Genomic DNA, 24,795 nt, shown 5'->3' on the forward strand with positions numbered 1-24,795 from the left:
CATCTCTTCTCTTTCTACTTTGTTTCCCCTACAACACTTCTGTGTACAGTTGTCTCTAATGTTTACAGTGCCAATGATCAAGGCTGCCCATGATGCTTATTTTAACTAGATTTTACTGGTACACAAATGTGTGTCAGAAGCAGAGAAAAGCATACAGTGTATATAATTTGCCCCAGTTACCACAAGCCCCAGGGATAGTCCTGGGTGCCAAATGAGTCTTTCTAAACATTTTGTAAGTCTTTATATTAAAAAACTAGCTCTCTCTACTAGCCTATATCAAGTTTAGATGATTCTCCCTGACTTTCAAGGTCTTCCAAAAGATGAGCTTCCTTTATTTATCCAAACCTTAGTTTACATTACTATATTCCCCCGTAAAAATCTCTGCCTAGCTTATCTCTTCACTGTCCACTGAATACACTGAGCTAGTTATGGTAGAGTAAAAGAACATTCATTGGATTTTGAGTGTGAATAGGAGTTCAAATTCAGGCTCTGCCCCCTGCTGGCCATAACCAAGGCAAGTGACAAAGTGTCATCTTCATCTGTAAAATGCTGATTTTAGAATCTGGAAGACACTGGTTCAAATCATGCCACAAATGACTGTGTAAAAGAGAAAATTGTCAGACTATAAGTTGCCAAGCAAGTGCTAAGTACTCTGCATGTATGAAGTCATAGGTCTGGTTTAAAAAAACAAAAACCCCAGAATAATATCATCTACATTCCTCACCAGCAAGAGTTGGTATGACTCTTAAAGGAGCTGTACCTAAATAGAATTCCTAACTCCATCTTTACTTGTATTTTTTGCTTTCCTACAATGTTCTCATCTCTCATTTCAGATACTAAACTCTGCCCTCTCTTCCATTTAGTTCACATGCCAGCTCATGACTGACTAATCCAGTTTACAACAATGGCCTCTTAAGTCCCTCTATGATTGCTATACATTCAATTAATGTTTTCTAAACATTTCAAGTATGCCAGTTCTGATTCCATACCTTACCTACCTATAAACTCCATAAAAAGAAAGAAGATATCCTATCCTTACACTTGTGGTGTTGCTCAATTACTAGGTGTTGATTGATCCATAATCACTAATATGTGTGTATGTATATGTGTATACATTTATGTAAAATAGTTTTTTCTAATTAATGAGAAAAAATGAACAAAAAGTATGGCACTATGCAAAAATCAGTTACATTTCATTTGATAGAACTCAGTTACAACTTATTCTCTACTTCTAAATTTTAAATATTACCACAAGTAAATTCATAATTAGTTTAAGTGATCCAGTATGTCAAATACATACAATTGTAAACCTACTATGAAAATATGAAGAAAAGAGGCAAGATAATTATGAAACATAGACAAAATAAAATATGAACTAATGTTTTCTTATTGTCTTACTGCCTGTTAACTTAAAAAAATTCCCCATCTTTCACCTTTTGTTCATCAGATTAAAGAACCCATTCTTTATTACTTAAAATGAAAACATACTCCAAATAACCATCATACTGGCCCAAAAATCTATGTAATATTCTTAATTCAATACATCTTAATTGTTTATGTAGTTTTTAAGGATCTGTACATGCATACTGTTTAAATGCTAATGCTATATGCCAGAAAATTAAAAATACTAACATTTCCACATTTGGGCTATATATTTTATCTAAAATTACCAATGGATTTTGAAAATATGTGGGCCTGTTGAATCTTTAACAACTTCATCAATTGAGAAATGTAACATTTTATAAATTTAAAATCCAATTAAAAGTTGAACTATAGTATAAGAAAATAGAAGAAATCAGAAACTTACATTTTTAACATCGTTTTCATGATGAAAGATGTATTCAAATAAAGCCTATTAAGAGAAAATAATAAATTCACTGTTGAATTTTATTTTGTAACAAAAGCACTTTGCTGCTCTATTAAGACTCAGAAGCTACTCTGACAATACATGGACTGAACCAAAATAACAACACAGTCTTAACAGTCTAGTATTTATAGAAATTTCTCCTCTTTCAGTCACATGTGACTAAATATTTATATTACATAGTTAACTTTAATTTACCCCAAATCCAAACAGTAAAGATTAGTAAATGAAAATTTATAAAAAAAAAAAACTTTCATAAGCAAGAAACAAATGAGCAAGAGACACCACTACAGTAGCATTATCAAACTCAATTAGAAATGAAGCCACTAAATCTTTCATAAGGGTCCCTATGACTCAGAAATTACATATTGCCATTTACAAAGTAAAATACTACTAAAAAATAGAAAAAGAAATTATTCAAAACTTTTCCTATTGCACATTTATTTATTTTGTTAAATATTTCTCCATTACATTTTAAGTTGGTTAGGCCATGGGTACCTGGTTAGGCCATGGGTACCTCATTGGACATTTTTGCTTTACAATAATCCTGATGTTGACTGTGATGACTTTGAATCACTGCCAGGTACTTAAGAGTTACTTTTGAATTAAAGATGCTTTGTTCAGAATAGTTGAAATGTATATTTGCACACCCAGAGCCTTGCACAATGCCTGGCTCAGAGTAAGCATTTAATAAATGTTTGTTGACAGACTGATATATTTTATTCTATCTTTGAAACTTAGTGCTCCATATATGTGATATTTAGTAATAACTGTAACCCAGAATAATCAACGAATCCCAACTTTTCGTAATCTATCCATTCTGAATAAATGTTTAACTTAGTTTAACAAACACATGTTTCCTATTTCAAATGAATGAGTTAGGAAAGGCTTTCCAGGAGCGGTGGAACATGAGCAGCCCTAAAGGAAGTTACAGACTGCAAGGCCGAGGTGAAAAGGGAATGAGTGCCAAGCCTGCTGAATAGCTTTGTGCAAAGGCATGAGAGCAAGAGATGAAATATAGAATTTGATAAAGGAAGCTACTCTGGGCTAGAAGGTAGCAATGTCTGTGGTGGGAGAGGAGTAAGGTAAAATGTCCAGAGAAAGAAGCCAGAACCAGGATGTGGAGAGCCAAACTAATGAATTTTATTTTATCCTAGTCAGGACTTCTTAATTTTCCATGTGTCATAGAATCCTTTGCCATTCTTGCAAAGTCTATGGATTTCTCAGTCATGTTTTTAAATGCATAAAACACATAGGATTATAAATTAAACCAATTAAATTGAAATATAGTTTTTGTGTGTGTGTGTGTGTTTTTTTTTTAAGTTCAGAGACTTAAGGTGTGTGCTTTTCCTTTTCCTAGCGGGAACAGGGAACAAGTGAAGACTATTGACTGAAGTGACTTCCGCTTTTAGGAAGACTGTTCTGGTAACCTGAGAAGATGGGGTTGAGAAGGGAAGACTAATTATGTGGCAATTTCAGTTGTTTGGAAGAGAACTAGGGGAGCAACCATATAGAAGCAGGGGGAAGGGAACAAGTTGGAAAAATGTGCAGAGTGGATTGACAAGACTGGGTAACTGACCAGATGTAATGAGAAGAGGGAAATAAAAAAATCAAGCACCACTCCCTCACAAAACTGGTTGACTGGACAAAATAGAAGTTGACCGTAACATTACTTTTTAATATTTTAAATAAATTTAGTGCCTTTACTAAGTTCTTATACTAATAACCCAAGAAACATGAAAACATTTCTTTTTTTTTTAAGGACGTTGTGCAGATTTTTTAACCTCTTATAAATATATCTAAATTAGTCAATATTTGTTAACACACCTAAAAAAACAATGGGAATTAATATTCATTGCCATAAACTAGATATGATTATCTTAAGAAGTCATTAGAAGTAGTTCTTCATGGAAAATAAGGATGCCTAAAAACTTTATAATTTAGTTGTAGAACTGTTTTCCTTTATTTTCTGAGAATACAATTAAGAAATTATTTATGCACATGTTTAATCTATATCAAATTGCTTGCTATCTTGGAGAAGTGAAAGAGGGAAAGAGAGGGGGAAAATTTGGAACACAAAGTTTTGCAAAGGTGAATGTTGAAAACTATCTTTGCATGTATATGGAAAAGTGAAAATACTACCAAAAAACAGTAAAAAAAAGAAATTATTCAAAAACTTCATTTCCAACTCATTAGCATAGAGAGGAATTGCCAAGGATCTGACCTGAGGCAAATAGTTTCACTGAAAGCTTGTTTTCATTAAATGCAGCTACTGAATCAACATAGCAGCAGCTAGTTTAACTAAATGCCTCAAAGAGATTATGACTGACTCATTCCTTCACATGATTGTTTTCTCTAATATTTTATTTCCATTAGGACGCAAAGACAGGCAAAGCCTCAATGAACCTACCTAGACAAAGCTGACTAATGAAGAAGTCAAGGAAAATCACACCAATTTATTGTATAAAATAAAATAACTGAAATGAACCCAATTCCTTTTTACTCCCTCTCATTCTGCTCTGAGTTTACATTCCTCTGGACAGGTACCACCTAGGTTTTGTCCCACATAGTACTTAACTGGCCACTATGCTCAGTTCATGCTAAATTCTAACATAAATGAGTTCACTTCCACAAAGTTTAGTCAACTGACACCAGCTAACTAGTGGAACAAGCTTTTAATCTATTATTAGGGAGATAAATGATCTATGCTCTTAAGTTATTTCTAGATCCCCTATAAAGCTTTTTGTTATAGAAAATGTTATAGATGTTGGAGCTGTTATTTCTTTAAAAAAAAGTTTCTGGGTTTTTTTTTTTTTTTCCCCAATAACTTTCCTAACTTCCTTATTTCTACTAAGGGGCAGCAGCAACCTTCCAAATTCCTAGGTTCACAATCTTGGCCATTCTTAACTCTACTCTTTCCCTTACTTTGGGTATCCAATTGCCAAGCAAGACTTGTTGGATTTCTTCTCTTTAGTACCTCTTATGTCTATCCTTTTCTCTCCACTCTCACACCTCTATCCTAGCGCGGGCCCCTTATTCTTTCCAGTCTATCCTTTTAGCTTGTAGTAGTCTCCTACTTGGTCTCCCTCCTCTGAGTCTTTCCCTACTCCAATCCAAATCGTGACACAATTTCCAAAGTGATATTCCTACTGCATATCATTCTCCCATTCAAGAAGTCCAACACTAAATCTACTATGGCACACTGCCTCTTATTACATACCATATGAGGAAAATAATTCTCTATAAATGGGTTTTATTATATATTAATGGTATAAAACATAGTCTACAGAGTTTAACATGCTGATTATTTTCAATAATGTAAATATGAAGTAGGAAAAAAAGTGGTCATGATATTACTTTGGTTCTAATAACTAAAGCTCATATATTTTCTTTTTTCTTTTTTTTTTCTTTTCTTTTTTTTTTTTTTTTTTTTTTGCTGAGGCAATTGTGTCTAAGTGACTTGCCCAGGGTCACACAGCTAGGAAGTGTTAAAAGTGTCTGGGACCAAATTTGAACTCAGATCCTCCTGACTTCAGGGATGGTGCTCTATCCACAGCGCCACCTAGCTGCCCCTCATATATTTTCTTAAGAGCTTTCCAACTTGTAGGTCCATCTGATTACTAACAGAAGAAGTCAAAACTTCATGAAAAATACTTTCTATTTTAGGAAAGTTCCAATTCTAACTCACAAAACAGAATACAATATAAATATTACCGTCTTGAAAGAAAGGGGCTAGTAACTAGAAGACAAGCATCTCTGGTAAGCAATAGAAAAGGGCAAATTCCTAAGAGGAAAAAGAACTATTTAATTCCTATGCCTTCTGAACTTATTTCAGTAATTTCCATATATAAGCAGGACATTTTTGATTCCTTTATTATTCCTCTCCATTCCCCAAATTTTCAGATTTATCTGAAAAAATAGGGACCTTATTTGTCTTATAACAGACCACTCAAAGAAAATATTTAGTCAGAACAAATTGGTTCTTTACTCTCTATTCCCCAATCAGGGATCCAAGACGTTATTTTTTAGGGCTAAAGATTTCTGAATTCATTTAATATTTGGGAAAATTATCCCAACTTAGATAACTTGAGTAATAGGATTTTATAGCTACAAATTTATGAAAACAGGTTTCTAAAGTGCTTAATATATATTAGCTTAGAACAATATTATTTATACACTACTTTGCATGGGTTTTCTATATTTTGTTCAATCAATTCTAAGTAAATTGTAAAAATGGGATTCTATGTATATTTACATATACAAATAAGCTGCATGCCCAGTCTTCTTAGCTAAATTCTTTATACCTTCACATCACTGATTCTTTGGTAACAAGATCAATTTGTGACACTTTGAGAACAACTTGTCTTCAATGTCATAAAGATTCTTAAGAACTGGGCTGTTTTGGGAGACTGAGGTTTTGTTTTGTTTTTTAAACAACCCATAAATATGTGTATATTTAGACTAAGACTTGTATTTCTCAGAAAGAATATAAATGATAAACTGCTTTGGGAGTTTAGGTTATAAAACTGTCATAGGATCCAAAAACTAATCTCAGATTATATTGTGTACATAATACTTCTTTGAGAGATCAGAAAAAGAAATTTTGAGAAGCAGGGGGAGAGAGAAAACGGTGATTTTTCTTTAGAAGTAAGAGTCTTTATATAAAAGAAACAGTAGTGAATAAGTTGATAAGATCTAGAACTTTGCATCTATAGATGATTTCATCAGTTTGAAATCAACCCAGATCATTTGTAGTCAAAATAATTATCTTTAAAATGAAATGCAGTAGCTTTTAGGTTTATACTAAAATTGTAACAGTGAGATATAGAATGATGCAAAAAAATTCACATACCTTGGCAAATTTTGGTTTTTGAGCATATTTGGCTAAATTCAGTCTAGATAAATTTATAAAAGGCCCATCAGGATTTGTAAGCATTGATGCCTATAGAGAAAAGGAATTCTGAGATAAGTAATCTGAAGCCTTTATTTTGTAAAATACAAATGAATATAATTTAGGTAGAAATTTTAAAGGCAGAATAAGTAAGCAAGAATTACCTTCAAAAATCCAATAGATTTACACAGGGTAAACTTAGTCACATTACAAAAAGATACTTTTGTTAGCAGTATTGTGGTAAAAGCAAAGTTACTTACTGTTCCCAGCCTGACATATCTTCCAGAAGAGCTAGTAATAGGATGAGCAGTATATGCAGTTCTAGGTGTTCTAATAGCCTGTTCCATAGTGCCAGGCCTTCCACTTTGGGTGCCAGGCCGGACAAAACCTGTAATAGGTCTTCCAGTTTGTGTTATTGGCCTATAAGTAAAAGAAATTATTAGAGTAATGAAAATGAGAGAATATAATTTTAAGAAACACATCAGAGGGTAGTAAAAAATAAAAGATGTACCTGACAGCTGGACTAGGCCCTCCTACTTGATTGGCTCCAGAGAGCTTCAAAGATGTTCCAGGCCCTAATAAATAAGAAAAGAATTTTACAACTTGAAAAGCTAAACATTTCCTAATACATTCATTTTTTAAGATACAAGCATCTGTCAGAAGAGACGTGATATGACTAAACTATATTGTTGTTCAATTACTAAGAAATTGCAAAGTGGTCATTATATATTATAGTTCAATTTGTTTTAATAATTCAAGCTCCTTTCCCTGGGAAGTACAATTAAGTAGTATTAAATTTAATATTTTTAAATGAGATATTAACAAAATGTAAAATTACACTCTGTGAGGGAATGAATTCAATAACTGAATATTTATTAAGTGTCTACTATGTGACAGACCAAAAAAAAAAAAAAAAAAACACCAAAAATAAAAACAAACAATAATCCCTACTCTCAGGAAACCTATGCTTTATCTATCACTATTTCATATCTGAAATGCAGAATTATTTTCTTGAATGACATGGAAAGTACACTTGTCTAGACTCAGGGCACAGTAAAAGATTTACTTTCAATTACATTCCATTTCACAATGAGTTCTATTAAGCACATAAAAAAGGCAGTTTGACAGAACAGACAGAGTCCAAAGAGTTGGGTTTAGATTCTGATTCTGCATAGAGCACTGGGTAACTTAAGTTTCCTTCTCTGAACTGGATTCCTATCTATAAAATGAGAAAATTAGGCTGAGTTCTAAGATCCTTGCAAGCACTTACGAGCAACTTGAGCAATTGCATTTTCATCCAGGATCATCTCAGCAATTCCTTCTTGATCTACATCAATTTCATCTACGTAGACCATTTCAGTTAGTGCTCTTGTTTTCAAAATCCAAGCTGCCTAAAAAATCATAAATAAAGCAAAAATTTGTACATTAAATAGTACTGACAAGCTAGAAGAGCTTATGAAACCCAGACACTGGAAAAATGTTCACGATTAATAACTCTTTATGTTTTGATTTATTAACATGTAGGTTTATACATAGATGTACAAGACCTGGTGATAATTATATTTCAAAATACAAAATAGAAATAAAAAATAAAAAAAAAAATCAAGGTTATTCTTGGTCACAAACACAATAAATAGGACAATGCTCCAGTGATTTAATTGACCAATAACTACTTATGAGTCCTAAAGAAAATTTTCTTCTTTATGTAGTTAAAAGAAGGAAAATTTTAAAGTAGAAAAATCTGAGTAGAAATTAATTGAGGTGTATATTAGGTATAACACTTCAGGACAGCCTCCAGAGCTTTCTCTTCTTTGAAGAACTGTTATTCCCAATTTATTACCTTAGCTTCTAATCAAAACAATGTTAGTAATTATGGAATTCAGACAATATAATTTTAACATAAAAAACCAAAGATTATAAACTAGAAAATATCTTTAAAAATTTGTTTTGAGGATTAGGCACTTCTGATCATAAAGCTAGAGAGTTTTTAGACTAAAAGACCCACTACTTCTTTTTACAATTGAACCACCTTTCAAGTTGCTTTTCCCAAGCCCTTTGAGTCTCTGAGTATTATGATGTTTCATAACATGGGAAAGAAGATCTTGCCTCTTGAAAACTGACTGCAGAGGGCAAGCTCTGGAATGTCCTATTAGACCAGAAAAGTTTCCCTTGGATCCTGGTGACCAAAGACCAGTTTTGCTAAATTTAGAAAGACTAAAGAGCAAAGCACTGATCATCAGGTGATGATTTTGATTTTTTAGCAACAACAGATAAAAGATCAACTAATGGTATCAGAAGTCTAGGTTGTAATCTATATTGGTTAAGAGTGCCAATGCAGTTCAAAGTCTGAACAGATTTTATTCAGTTTACACAGGTGCTAGTGATAGCTCTGCTCATCCTAAGTTATTTCACTGGATTCTTATAATAACCCTGTGAAAAACTTTGTGCAAATCATATTATCTTCATTTTACAGAAGAGGAAATGGAATCTCTGAGAAGTAACTTGCCAAGGTAATAGCTAATAAGGAGTTAAAAGTCACTCAGTTCTCTTTACATTAAGCAATAGATGCCCTACCTCCATCCCACTTTGTCTCCACATTGTATAGCAGCCCAAGAAGACAACTAGCAAATTTTAATTTTTTTACCCCTATATTTTTTATTTAATTTTTTATTTATTTTGCTGGTGATATTATTGGGTGGCATATGGTGGCAAAATATTATTTATATTTAATTTTACCTCTATATTCAAGTAAGCTCCTACCACTGCTACGGTCTTTTTGCTTAAAGGATTAAAAACATTATGCTTTTGTCTTAATCCAATAATCCATTTATAATTTAAGCAGAGCGATCTATAAACCAATCTCCCTTCCCTAAAATTGAAAATGTAGCAAGAACAAATAGCAATTATATTTAAATTATTCACACATACTACCACTTTTCTCCAATATCATAAATAATCAAGAATTCATTGGCATGTGCCAATTATGTAATGTGCATAAATCTATAAATCTAGTTTTGATTTTATCATTTTTGCTAAAGTCTTTTTCCTGAAATGCAAAAATTGTATTTTTCATTTTCAAAGCTTATAGAATTATAACAAAATTTTGTAAAACAACAATATTCAATTCTTTAAAATTTTCAATCCTTTAAATGTTCCAGGCTAACCAAAAATGACCTTGAAAATAATGTGTCATTGCTTGATTTAAAATCAGTTTGCATTCAAAGAATTGCTCGTGGCAATGGTAACAATTCTTGGGATTTAATCAAAATAGCAGATGGAAGCCTGATTCTTGCTTTAAAAAAATTACATCATTTTATATTGGCAACAAACCAAATATTGTTTCATAGTTTCTAATATCATTGTATGCCAGTTTTAATGTCGAAGACAAGCCATATATTATTTCACATTTTCTAATATCCTTATATTCCAGTCTTTAAGAAAATATAAAGAATTTCAACAATGATCATGATCAAAAACTGATAATATCCATTACAAAGAAGTAGGAACATAAATGGTTCAAAATAGTCTCACATTTAATAAAAATATCAACAAGAGAAGTTATCTTTAAGTTTTGAAATTACAGGCAAATGCTGTACTGATTCTATGAAATATTGTGGATGTAGTTACATAGGAATATAGCCACCTAACACTATACATCACTTTGGGAAAGTAGAGTTATTTTTCCCATTTAAATGAGTAAGCATCCTATCAATTTCTTACTTGCCTAAGAAATGTAATTCCATTACAATTTTATTTGACCAAATGTTTGACAGAATAAAGGGTTCTCATTTAGCTAAGATGCAGATAGCTAACATTTAGCACTCTGCTTCAAAGTTTACATTTCAAACTCTGAACAATTCTAAAGATATGTCAAGGAATATTCAGAATAGACAAACTAGACCGCAAATCATCATTTCCTTTGAAGCTGTTTTTTTTTCAAAAATAAAAAAGTGCAAAAAGAAGAAACCCTAAAAGTATGAATAGCAATTCAATATTTATAAAATTCACCAGAAAAATGAAGAAAATGGATTCAATTTTCTTCCATTTATTTTCTCATAATCACTAGTCAGTAGCTAATAGGTTTAGATTTATAGTAATAGAACAAAGATTACCATGAGACTTTGTAAAGTTTTAAACTTTCAAATGCTACTTATTGTTTGTTTCTATCAGAATTATAACTTATTTAAAGAGTTTCTTAAATATAAAAGGCCTTTGTGAAGACTTTAATTAAATTTGACAATAAAATAAACACTACTTATGTTATTTATAATGTAAAACTTCCTTTAAAATATACAAATACATGTAGGGTCCAAAAATACTAACACATTATTTCTGTCCCATCCATCAATAAATATTAGTCAGAATAATGGGTAGTCAAAATGTACATCTGTTATCTAAGAAAAAATGCTTCATTTTACTCAGTTTTGTAATCCTCAGAAAGATCATTGCACATAAAATACACTTCACAAAATATCTTAAAAGTTGGATTAAACATATACACTATAAAAGCTTCAAAAAGTTCACTCATCTGATGATGAAAAAATTTTCTGAGAAGAAACACTTAACACACTTGTTACATGACAATCTTCATTATCACCTAATTCACTTGTAACCTAATCTGGGAGCTTTGCTGACCAGTACAGCTTTTTTTTTTTTTTTTTTTGCTCAGCAGTGATATGAACAATAGTGTTTTCTTCTTTCACAGTCTGTATTGGCCATGTTGTTCAAAATAACTCCCCATCTACAAAATGAGGGCCTCTTGTCCTAACCAAAGCAATTCCCTTGGTAGCCTTGTAATCTGACTCACTATGGGGACACCAATTTTGACCTCTATTCCATTTCTTTTTTCCTTCTGAATTTCCTTTAAGTGATTTCCCCCCCAGGTTCATACCTTAAAATCTAGATTATATTCAATGGTATCCATAAGCACAATTTTTCAAGCTGGTTCTTCACTTAGAAGTGTAGAAAATGTTTTATAAGTTTAGCTAATATCAAAACACAACATGTAGACAAGCAGCACACAATCTAAACTACAACTATGCCTAAAAAAATAGCAACAAAGTGGTCTCCAACTAAGAAGGTTTGCAACTATCAAAAACCTTTACCTGAGACACTGGTATAGCTGAATCAGTTTCCTGGAAAGCATTAAGAAAGTAGTAAAACATTTAAAAAATAAACTTTTCCATCAAAAAAGAAAAAGGAAATCATGCTAAAGTTATTAATGTAAACCAAGCAAAAGTGAAACCAAGACAACAACAATCCAAATATTGATTTTTAAGCCTTTCTCTACACTCAAAAACTTCAAATAAAACTAATGTCTTAAATACCATGCTTAGTTTTTTAACATCAGCAAATTAACAATCCTGAATCCAAGCTACTCACAGGCTTTCCAAGTAGACAGATGTAACTTATTTAAAAATCCCATATAGGAAACTAAAAATAATTTTATGTAGAGAGCAGGAACTCTGGAGAAGTATACTTGAAACAAGGTGTACATAAATCCAACAACATGGGAGGTATTACACAAGCACATAGGACTATAATACAGGCTAGTAGTGATGTAACAAACAATATTAATCAACATGAGGAATTATACATGTCCATAAGTCCTAGAGATAGTCCAAAACCAATCTATTATCCATTACTTCATGTATCAGGAAATCCAATGATTGCTAAAAGTTTTGATGTCCTGCAACAGTCTTATCATGCCTTAGGGAATCCAATTATTCCTGCTGGTTTTGAGATCTTGCAGCAGTCTCATCAACAATTTTTGATGTTCATTGGCACATGTACTCAGAGATGGAACCATCTGATGTTTCTTGGGCTTTTTCCTTTGTAATCCAGGAGATGTAAATATAATATCTGATTCAGCCTATTCAGTCAGTGTGGAACAAAGAATTACCACAGCCCAAATAAAATTTGTAGCTCCTAATATATATCAGTTCTTTAAGGAACTTCAAGAGCAAGTGAGAAAACATTCAGGTAAGATTTATATCTTGCATGTCCACTCTCACAGTGGACTTCCAGGTCCTATTTTTTATGGAAATTCAAAGGCAATAGCCTTTTAATCATGTTAGCCAATACTCCTTTATTTCAGGCAATCTAAGAATCTCATTCTAAATATCATCAGGCTGTTCGAGCTTTATGTCTGCATTTTAGGATAACAAAAGAGGAAGCTAGGAGCATAGTAAAAGCCTGTACAACTTGCCTTCCTTTCCACACTCCTAAGCTCCCTCCAGGGAAGAACCCTCACGGTTTGAGACCCAATTTAATTTGGCAAATGGATATGACCCATTTTTTGGTTGTCTTATCTTTTATCCATGTTGTAGTAGACACCTTTTCAGGATTTATTTTTACAATACCAGCAGCAAAAGAGACTGCCTGAGTGGTCACTGAATTCCTTACACAATCATTTGCAATTATGAGTGTGCCACAAACAATAAAAACAGATAATGCATATACTTCTAAACATTTTGCACACTTCTGTGCACAGTATCAGATTTTACATACCCACTGGCATACCTTTTAATCCTCAAAGTCAGGCAATAGTAGAGAGGAGAAACAGAGACATCAAGACACTCCTCCAAAAACAAAAGAAAGGGGGAGCCACAGGTAACCCTAGAGAACTTCTAAATTTTGCTCTTTATACAATTAACTTCTTGATTTTAGATAAAGATGCACTGGCTCTGGAAGACAGGTTTTATAACCCACCGGAAGGGCAGTGTCCAGTGAGAGCAGCTCCACTATCTTTAGATCATCGCCAAGTGATGAGAGATCCAGAAAGTAGTGAATGGAAGGGACCAAATAGATTAACTGCTTGGGGAAGAGGGTTTGCTTGCATCTCTACAGATGGAGAAGGAATCAGATGGGTGCCAACGAGCCGTATTTGCCTTGTCTATCGAAGAGAGACCAAAAAGGAGAAGACATTTGAAACAAAGGAAAAGACCTAAGAAACATCAGATGGTTCCATCTCTGACTACATGTGCCAATGAACATCAAAAATTGTTGATGAGACTGCTTGCAATTTTAAACATCTAAGATTCTTGACAGTTATCATTTAAAAAAAAATACTGTTTTCAGAAACTAAAAAGACTATTTAAAAACACTAAAAATGATTAATCACTATTATAAATTGACAAACTGTGTTTTAATCAATGACAGAGAATGAACATGTCTTTATAGTAAAAGGAAATACGTATTGTTTTGCAACTCTATTTTAGAAACCAAATTTGTTTACAAAAATTCTGCAATTATACCACTGTCCTATGAAATTTACATAAAAAACATGTCATTGGTAGCACTTTTATATCTTAGTATTCTCAGATATTTATGTGCTTAATTGTTTAGACTTGGAATACTTCCATTCATTTAAAAAATTTTACCTTCACATATGTGTAATGATCAAAACTTATTGAACATTCAGTATAAAGGACAGCATATTTTATTAGAGAATTACAAGAAAAGCAGAAGAAATTATTTGTCTCCTAGAACCATATAAGCTAAGATATAAAGTCATTGTATATATGTCTTTGTATATGTATACGTATTTATGTATATACACCAATCCTAATATGCTTTAATTATGACTATAAAGGAAATGTATAATAAGCTTGTTCTCCTTGCCAAAGTTGATACTAACTGAATAAAACTAAGTAGAAGGTACAATAGCTTGAAGAAAACAAAAAATATAGAATTTAAAAGGCAGAAGGAGTTTTGGTCAGGGTATATGTGAATCAACTGAACAAGGAACTACCAATTTTAAAGTTGGAAGGGACCTTAAAGGTAATCAAGTATTCAAGCTTGGATCCTCTCTGAATATTCCTAGCTCTAAACTAGGAAATCCAAGGAGGAAGAACAGATAAAATGAAATAGAAGAATACTTAAGGAAGAAAGATGAATAAAGTAAGCAAGCTAATAACGATAATACCAATAGCTAATATTTACAATGCACTTACTATAGGTACTGTTCTAAGTGCTTTATTGTAATAAAGCTCTAGTCAAAAAGACTCTTTCTCTACCAGCCCACCAAGATATATACCCTAGTATTGAGTATTGATTTTGCACTTAACAAATGCCCTTAATCTACCGAAGAAGGTGGGAATATCCAAGAATATCCATCCATCTGTGTGATTTTTGTAACTTTGACTTATGTCACTTAACCTCTTGGACCTCAAGGTTCTTCTCTTTAAAATGTGGGAGTTGGGTAAGATAGATTCAGAGGTACCTTTCCACCCCAGAATGTACAGCTTTGAATTGGGAGTCAGAAGAGGTCTTTAGAGTACTGGAATGAAATTTTAGGAACCTTATTCACCCTCATTTGTTCACTGGAAACCTTGAGAACCTTCAGGTATCTAGGACCACTGACAAAAAGGTTCTCTTTACAGATGTCCAACCTTACATCCATTGAGAAAATATAAATAAGTCAAAATGCTCACAATTCATTCTAAACATAATGCTTTGCAGGTTACTTACTAGTATATCTAGCTGAATACAACAAATACAGCCTATGCCAACTACAGAAAGTTAGGTTCAAATGGGAATCAAAAAGTAAGGTCCTAAAGGAAAATAGCCACAATATCTTTTAGTATGAAGATGTCAGGAAGAGAAAAACACTGAGGATTTAATATTTCATTGTGTCAAATCTATATTCTTTTCAAATTTTGTTCTATCTATCATTTCCCAGAGAAGTCCTCATGGAGTATAAGGCTATTTTAATAGGAGGTAATATGGGTACAGTTGGGAGAAAAAAAAAAATAAAAAAATAAAACATTGAACCAGGCAACAGAATAAAAGAAAATCTAGCTCTAGATTTTCAAATAGTTTGACCTTGAGAAAAATCTTCATTACCTTCCCTCCATAGTTCCCAGCCTTGACAAACAGGAATGATAATTTCTAATCTTCTAGGTTTGTTATTAATATTAAATGAGATAATACATGTGAAAGTACTTTGAAAAACATAAAATCCAGTGCAAAGTTAAAAGTATTACTTCCATTCAAATAGATGGTCTAGCTAAAAGGAATTCTTTAAAAATAGATTGTGTTAATACAGATTAGCATCATAATATATTACATTCTTTTTAGACAACTAAATGAGCTTCCTACTGTGTCATATAAAATGAAAATTCCCCTCTGTATCTTCTTCAAAATAGGTAAACTGATCGTCAAAGAAGTTTAATATCATTTCCTCAAAACTAGTAATTATTCATATTCCATTCAGATGTTAGTTTCCTCTCTCCCCAGGGTACGAGTCTCTTAAGTCACTAACTACCACAGAGAATTGTCTTCTGGAAATTCTTAATTGCTACAGATACTTAGTCTGATTCTAATGAGTTTACCAAACTAACTGCTTATCCACTGATCAGTTATTTCCGAAGTTTTTAGTAACTAATAGAAAAAAATGCAAAGGAATACAGAAATAAGTAACATACTATTAAAGATTTATAAAATTTTAAAATCAGAACAAAGAAAAAAAATATCTGACAACAACCCTGTGAGGTAAGTGCTATTATTTTCATTTCAGTCCCAATTTCCCTTTGAAATTGAATGTAAAAACTACCAGTGACAGCACTTACACAAGATAATTGTATAACAGTACAGTTTAAAAGTTTTTATTATTACTATATGCAAAATTTGCACACATTTAAAAAGCTCTAAATTGTCACCAAGTAAAAATTTTTAAAGCTTTTATTTTCAAAACATATGCATACAAGCTCATTGATCTTTGTAAAACCTTACATTTCAATTTTCTTTTTCTCCCGCATACAAGCTCATTGAGCTTTGTAAAACCTTACATTTCAATTTTCTTTTTCTCCCTCTCTTTTCCACACCCCCTCCTTTACATGGCAAGTAATACAATATATGTTAAACATGTGTAATTCTTCTATACATCATTCCACAATTATCTTGCTGCATAAGAAAAATCAAATCAAAAAGAAAGAAAAAAGAGAAAGAAAACAACAATAAAAAAAATGAAAATACTATGTTGTGATCCACACTTCTCTTTCTGGTTGCAGATGGCTCTCATTATCACAAGATTAATGGATTTGGCCTGAATCATCTCAATGTTGAAAAGAGCCTCATTCATCAAAATTGATCGTCCTATAATCTTCTTGTTGCCATGTACAAGAATCTCCTGGTTCTGTTCATTTCACTCAGCATCAGTTCATGTAAGTCCTTCCAGGCCTTTTTGAAATCATCCTGCTTATCATTTCTTACAGAACAATAATATTCCATAGCATTCATATGCCATAACTTATTCAGCCATTCCCCAACTGATGGGCATCCACTCAACTTCCAATTCCTTGACACTATGAAAGGGGCTGCTATAAACATTTTTGCAAATGTGGGTTCTTTTTCCTTTTTTATGATCCCAAGGGTAAACTTTTATAATTCAACAAGAACAGAATTTTTGCCCCTTCTACCCTCTAAACTGTTTGTTTACAATTTATATTTACATAGGGGTGAAATTTCTCCCTACACAATGTATGCTCCCTGAAGGCAAGAATTCATTTTTTAAGGCCTCAGGGCCTTAGTACCATGCCAATCTGTTATGAGATTTATACCTAATAAATGCTTGTTAACTCAATGAATTCCTGCTTGAATTAACAGATTATTATCCCTTCCAAAGTAAGACTATAGCCTTTGATAGTTTTTTCACATCATTATTCTAAAAAGTTGAAAAATTGTTAATTAATAAATTCCAGTATTCACCGAGGGTCTTCTGTAAAGTACTGTATTTTTTGAGGAAAAAAGGATGCTGAAGATCCCTCCCTCCTTCCTCAAATACTACTGCTCTCTCCCTCTTTATTTTTCCAATTAGACTTGCAAGGCTGTGTGCTGGTCAGTGCCTGATGAATAACTTGTCCGCAGACGGCACACTTTTCTAGACAGTCAACAAATCAATAAAGAGAGTCCCAATTTGTGGTATTTCCAAGGTGTGAAATGCCCAAGGAGCTAGTGGCAGCACAACCCTGCTGGTATTCATGTCGCACCCTCCCCTTTTGCTCTGCAGGCTTGTCTTAACCTGTGGCTCTCCAGAGGTTGGCATCATGCCTTGCACATAACAAGTGCAAAATAAATGTCTACTGAATTGAATGATAAATATGGGAATGGGCAAGTAAAGACAGCTATAAAACAATACAGAATTTAAGTTCAAAACAGAGGATTAGAAGAATCCAAGGGACAAAGAAGCACATCCAGGTGAGGAACTGTTGGGTCATCAACAGAAAACTGAAAGGAGAAATCAGCCAAACCCCTCATTTTATATATGAGGAAACCGAGTCCAAGTTGAATTGGTAGTAAAGTGATAGAAGTGGAATATAAACCCAGTTTTCTGCCTTTAAAACATTCTAATTTTATTTAAAATACAATGCAGCAAAATTTTCATATTACCTAGGATAAATTATATCTTAGAATTGCTTTTAATTACAACAGAACTAGAAAAAATAGGACCGGAATTAAAGTCTTCTATCTGACATATGGAACAAAAAGAACAGTAATAAGATCAGGCAACTAATCGGGATGATCAACATTAAGCCTCAGAAAAGTGTTCCCTCTAGGTCATCTTCCTATATGTAAAGCCTTTTAAAATTTCTTCCCTTTATGCATTCACATTGAACTATTTTTTCTGATACAATTAAATTCATGGTAAATGAACATTTGCTATACACTTTATTAACCAAAATAAAAGAATGAATAGTTGTGTTGACTCAGTAATTAATATAAATCCATTAAGTATTAAGAACAATGACAGCATGATAGGCTTTGGCCTAAAGCTGTCATTTTCCTCTCCCCATCCCCAAACGCCCAACTCAAACTGGCAGCCCAGGGGATAGTCTACTAAGGTCTCCCCTCATAAGCCTGTCTTCCTCCCCAACCCCAACTTGCCTGACTGTGCCTCCCAACATAGACACATACACCAGTCTAACTAAGGCTATAGTTCCTTTCTTCTCATAAACTGCTCCCTCTTATACACTTCATCCCTCTGACTAAGACTCTCTACTTTCCAAGATAACAATTACTAAAATCTGATCATTTATCATACCAAGGAGCACTGGTTTGAAGCTTTCTAGATTCAAAATTGAGCTGGAGTTTCCTAGACCTCAGAATTCATAAGACCATAAAGTCAGAGAATTAAAGCTGGGAAGGAACTTTCGAGGTCTCCTCTTCCTTTTACAGATAAAGAAACTGAGGCTACAGAGGTCAGCCACAAGCATTCATTACCCACTTACTATGTGCCAGGAATTATGCTAAGTGCTAAAAATATGAGGTAAAACAAACATAGTCTTTGCCCTTGAAGGAGCTCTCATTCTAGTGAAGGAAATTACAGAAAGTAGATTGAAAGTAATATGAGAGAAGGAACCAGCAGCTGGAGGGACCTAATAAGGACTCTGGTAGAAGGTGGGATTTAAGCTGAGACTTGAAGAAAGTCAGGGAAAACCAAGACAAGGTGAAAGTGAAAACTACTCCAGACTGCAGAACAGTGAAGTGACAGAATGCTGAACTGGAGGAACTTCAAAAATGGTCATTCAAAGGGGCAGCTAGTGGTGCAGTGCATAGAGTACAAGCCTTGGAGTCCAGGAGACATGAATTCAAATATAACCTCAGCTACTTGGTAGCTGTGTGACCTTTAAGTCACTTAATCCCAAATGTCTCCCCTCCCCCCCAAAAAAAGACCACTAAAGCTGAATCTTAGAGTGTGGAGAGGAGAGGAAAGTGTAACAAGTCTGACAAAATGATGACATTATATCTGATCAAGCAAATAAAAAAAAAGCCAAAGGAACTTATTAAGAAGGGAAATGACTAAGACACATGCTTTAGAAAAATCATCTTGCCAACTGAATATGGGGAGATGAATTGGGGAGAATAGATTCCTGAGGCTGGGAGACCAATCAGAAAGAGGACTCCTACAACAATCCAGAGCTTGGATCCAAACTCAGATTCTCTGAATTTGAATTCAACATTATTTTCACTGTAATAATGCAGCAAAGACGATTATTAACAAGGATTCCACCAAAAAAAGATTTCAACCTCTCTGCAAATTCCAGTGGTAAAGAAATTGAGCACTCTTTGTCCAATCTAATGATAAAAATCTTTATATGAACTAAGCTGGATCTCAGATAATAAGCAAATAGCGCATCACCTGAACTGCACTCCAAGTTGATAAAATTTGTACTCTAATATATAGTTTTCAAGAACCCATGCTAATAAATTTCTTCAGATTCAAAAAAAATACTCACCCATAAAAATTCAAAGATCTTTACATGCCAAAATAGAATGTGAGCACCTAAAGCCTAAGGGCTCAGCATAATGTATGCACATAGTACTTAATAAATGTTTGTTAACTTGACATAGTTGATCTCTCTGTTTCTTCATTTCCAAATCAAGGGAGAAAAAAAGGAGTTATCCTAAAAAAGATTACTATTGCCAAACATGGTATATTGTTATCATCATTATCATCACAAATATTTATATATTATCTTTCTAGGTTACTATTCATTCACCATTCATCAATCAACAAGTATTATTAAGCACTATGTAGCAAGCAGTGGAAATAGAAGTACAAAGAATAAAATAATTCCTACTTGAAAGAAGCTTGTAATCTACCAAGGAAGAAAATAAATATACATAAAAATACAAACCACATAAATACAAATATATACAAAATAGCAAAAGACAAATTAGTTCAAGAGAGAGAGAGCACTAGCAGTTGGAGATAGGATCAGAAAAGATATTTGAGCTTTATCTTGAAAGAAAGCAGGAGGTAGAGGGAGTCAAATCCAAGCACTAGGATAGCCAGTACTAAGGAGGGGAGACTAAAGATGGGAAAGAACTTCAAGAAGACCAGTTCAGCTGGATCTCAAAAGGAGGAAGATAAAGAAATGTTCAATGAAGCTTTAAAGAAGCCCCGTTATGTACAGCTTTAAGACCTAAACAAGAGTTTATATTTTCTCCTAAGGGCAAGAGACTAGGGAAGTGACTGAATCACATGAGACAGATAAGTCATAAGAAAAATAGCTTTGACAGAAGTACGTAGGCTAGATTGAAGTGTTGAAAAACTTGCTGGTAGACTAAGTAAGAGAATACTGCAATAATCTAAAGGAGATGAGGAAGGCCTAAATTTACAGTGGTAACTGGGTGGAGTAAAAGGATCAGATGTAAGAGATGCAAAATTAGTATTGTGGAAGGTTCTCAAACTTGGTTCCCTAAAAGGTCAAAGGCAGAATCTCATTCAACAGCAGTCTGAATGACTGAAAGTTAACAAAGAGAGCAATCACAGTGAAAAGATGATTAGTGCACTAAGAAACAGTGCTCACTGGGAGGGTATGGACTGGGTTTTTACAGCTTTCTAGACCTGCTTTGAGTACAGTCAATCTGCAACAGTGCACAGCAGAAAAAAAAAAGTGAGAGGAAGTATCTAGATCTTGAAGTCAAAGGAATTACTAAAAGTCATATTTGTTACTGTGGGGGAAAAAATGTTTTTATTTTGTTTTCCTGTGGCTAGTCTTTTCAGAACTTCCTTTGTTGACAAGAAATCTCTAAGATGATGGAGTCTTCTCAAAAAATCAAATTATTTTTGTTAATCAAATCATTGCCAATAAGTGAGGTACAAAAAAAAGCTCTGTATTCCAGGCTCAGAGTACTCATGTTCATGCTCCTCCTTCAAGTTAATAAAGACAAGTTTTAGTAACTGATTGGGATATGAGAGTGAAGAGGAAGGAATAATCTAAAATGTTGCCAAAATCATGAACTAGAGACACTGGTTGTACTCTCAACAGAAACAAAGAAAACTGGAAGAGGGGAGGGTTTAGGACTAAAGATAAGTTCAATTTTTAACATGAGACATCATGATAACATGAGAAATATCTTAATGTTTCCAGTCATATACTTTGAAATGTCTACTAGGCAATCGGTGATAAGAGACCAAAACTCAAGGAGGAAACTAAGGCTAGATATATACATATACACATACATGTATGTAGACACACATAAATAAGTACATATATGTACTGATCTATATGTCATTTGCATAGAGACAATAGGTTACTTAGTGTGGAAGAAAAACAGAAAAAGTCCTCGGTCAGAAAAGTGTGAGATGAAAGATGAGCCAGCAAAGGAAAATAAAACGAATATGGTCAGACAGGTAAGAGAATCAGGCGAACAGTTTCTCTCTGCCCCATTTCTCAAAGCTCTATCACAGTTTGTGCATCAGCCCACTAGAACTGTCAGAGTAACCAACTTTTAGGATACCCCCAATACTGAATTAGTAAGTCAAATTACCACCACCTTGACCACCATATCCCTTCAGACTCCAAAGGATACAACTCAAGACCCTGAACCCAGCAACCTTTGGAACAGCAGTGCTCTCCAAACCATTAGCCCTCATTGATGGGGGAAATTATTGTGAAGAAGGGGCCCACTTACCGCACTACCTTTAACAACTAGACCAACAGGCAGATAAGCACAAGAGCCCTGGGAGAGACAACACCCCTGAGACTACCTATCTAATCCAGCTCTCACAGCCATCATCCAGAAAAAATAAGTTCTATGTAGAAAAGGCCAAGTATCCCCCAACATCAGCCTAAAACCACAGGGCAGGCAAGGTAATATAGCTGAAAAAGCAAGGTACTTTGAGAGAGACAGGAGGTAGATTAAACCTCCACTATTCATCCCCTTAACCACTATCTCTCTGCAAATTCCAATGGAGACAGCCTAAAATCTTGAACTTTATAGTTTTTGGAAAAGCAAAATTTCCAATATTGTGTCCTAGAGCCATCATCCTGGGAGGCATCCTTCACAGAGATGCAGCCTGGCAATTGCAACAGATGGGGGTGGGGCGGGAAGGGAATCCTGTCAACAAAGTTCTTGGCCTGTCAAAAGAGTCAATATCAGGAAACGATTTGATTTTATCAAGGGAAATGACATCCAAAAACAAGCATGATCATCTATTTTGCAAGGGGCATTTTCCATCTGACTTGTAGTTGAAACTTTCCAGTTTCCCCTATTACAATTAAAGTAACTTGGGAGAAAGGACTGTCTTTTCTGTTTGTAAATCCCGTCCCCCCAAGCTTAGCAAAGTGTTTTACACAGAGTAATCATTTAATAAGTGCATCATTCATTCATTCATTCACCTGCATATATCTTGTACTGTGCTACAAATAACTTACCAGCATCGATGAAAGTTTCCACCCCTAAAATTTCCCATACTATTTTAATCACAGGTCCAAATGAAAATAAAAATCCCTTATGAATAATTAATTCGAGGGTAAACCACATAATGTTTATATAAACACAGGCAGAGATACACGTGTGTATATATACATATATATTATACACGTTGATATTATGCAGATGTGTACGGATATAAATGTGTGTATGTGTGTATACATACATATACAAGGTTTCCCAAGTCTCAGTAGTTTTAAACTTTGCTTAAAGTCCTATAAATTTTATTTAGCCGCACTAAAACTTTTGGGAAACTTGGTATACATGTAGGTATATATGGCTATTGTATTACGCATAGAGTTGGAGTCCGATGTTTCTCAGGTCACAAAATGCCAGGAGTAGTTGTGCCTCTGGGATGCATCAGAGAAGGCGCCTGCTGGGAACTCACCTCTCCAGCCACATGGGGGTCAGATCAGATAGGGGCCGACCCCCCCCCCGAAACTCCCTGAGAGAGAAGGAGGGGGGCGACCCCTCCTCCCCTCCCCCCGACTCCCTCATCCCCAAACCTGGGATCCATGTCGAGAGGGCTGATACCTGGTCAAAAGGAGCTTTCTCCAGCACCTGTGTGCAAAGATCAGCGCATTGCTGGAACTTCCTGCGCCTAAAGTAGCTCCAGGCCAGAAGCAGAGGATCCATCTCAATACTCCCCATGGCTAGCCCCGAGTAGTGTCCACTCCTGCCCAGCAACGCCAGGCGGCAGGGGGCTTCAGAGTGAGGGACGGCCCATACTGAGCCTGAATAAAAAGAAAACGAAACAAGCCCCGCCTGCCTGTTTTCGACCTAACGTTAGGTGAATTAGGATAATACGGAGGGGATGGAAGCTTGTAAGATCGCTTCTTAAAATGTTTGGGAGGACCTGAAATTGAAGTGAATCAGGGAGGCAGTAAATTAGACACCTCTAGTTTTTTTTTTTTTTTTTTTTGGCCCGGGCTGTAGCAAAGACGTGGTTGCCTAGCAACTTCAGGAACGCTTCTCTCTCGTGGGAGAAAAGGTCCCCAACTGGGTTCACCAGGGTCCTTCCCGAGGTGGATGGGTGTTGTGCAAGATCTCCTTTGACTTTACCTCGCTCCCCTTCCCGCTTAAATGGCCTGATAGCTGCGCCTTCCTACGCAGTACCAGTCCTCCTTGTTCTGGGCTCTTTGTTCCACCCGGCGCCTTCTCCCCAGTAAATCTCTGCAAAACACACTGATAAATTATTCTGAAGTTGCACTCCATTACAACACACTGGAAGTCAGCCGCAGGGTTGGATGCCTGGTTTTCCTAGCTTTGCGGCTGGTTTACTACGCTACATTAACTCTCCTTTAGAATCGAACTTTTAGAAAAAGATCTCCACATTTTTTGCTTCTACTTTCTTACCTCCTAATAGTGGAGTCCGGTTTCCATCCACACCACTGAAATGAATGACACATAGCTTCTTATCAATCCCCATCTTTCTTGACTTTTAGCAGATCTAATACTGAAATTTTTTTCCTCCCTATGGGTCCCGTATTCCTGAGTCTCTTCCTATCTATCAGACAAATCAGACAAGTTCTTTTCAGAACTATCACCTTGTTTGCTACAGGCCGGGCCAAATACAGGTGTATTCCAGGTTTCTCCTCTTTTCTCTTTATATCCTTTCTTGGTGATCATGGATTTAGTCATCATACCTCTGCAATTTTCATCTTTCTCTTGGGCATTAGGCCTTGGATCTCCAAAAGCCTGCTGGATATCCCCCTTGGATTTTTCACTGGATTTTCAAACTCATAATGTCCAAAAGCGAACTAATTATTTCCTCTAAATCTATCTCTTCTGATATCAATATTGTTGATGCTACCAT

General features: G+C 34.5%; 1 protein-coding gene across 1 annotated transcript in view; it reads right to left on the bottom strand.

Annotated features, from left to right (window-relative positions):
* The window catches only part of TTC8 (tetratricopeptide repeat domain 8), a 50,524-nt gene extending 26,856 nt beyond the window's left edge, over positions 1 to 23,668 (bottom strand). The window contains exons 1-6 of the mRNA XM_051977432.1: positions 23,514 to 23,668; positions 8,026 to 8,146; positions 7,267 to 7,330; positions 7,016 to 7,175; positions 6,717 to 6,806; positions 1,808 to 1,852 (exon numbers count right to left, since the gene is read on the bottom strand). Of these exons, the coding sequence (XP_051833392.1) occupies positions 1,808 to 1,852; positions 6,717 to 6,806; positions 7,016 to 7,175; positions 7,267 to 7,330; positions 8,026 to 8,146; positions 23,514 to 23,630 (597 nt within the window). The 5' untranslated portion in view covers positions 23,631 to 23,668. The remainder of the gene's footprint in view (positions 1 to 1,807; positions 1,853 to 6,716; positions 6,807 to 7,015; positions 7,176 to 7,266; positions 7,331 to 8,025; positions 8,147 to 23,513) is intronic.
* Between the last annotated feature and the right edge of the window lie 1,127 nt (positions 23,669 to 24,795).

The sequence above is a fragment of the Antechinus flavipes genome, chromosome 2 (genome assembly GCF_016432865.1).
Source record: "Antechinus flavipes isolate AdamAnt ecotype Samford, QLD, Australia chromosome 2, AdamAnt_v2, whole genome shotgun sequence".
Taxonomy (NCBI): domain Eukaryota; kingdom Metazoa; phylum Chordata; class Mammalia; order Dasyuromorphia; family Dasyuridae; genus Antechinus; species Antechinus flavipes.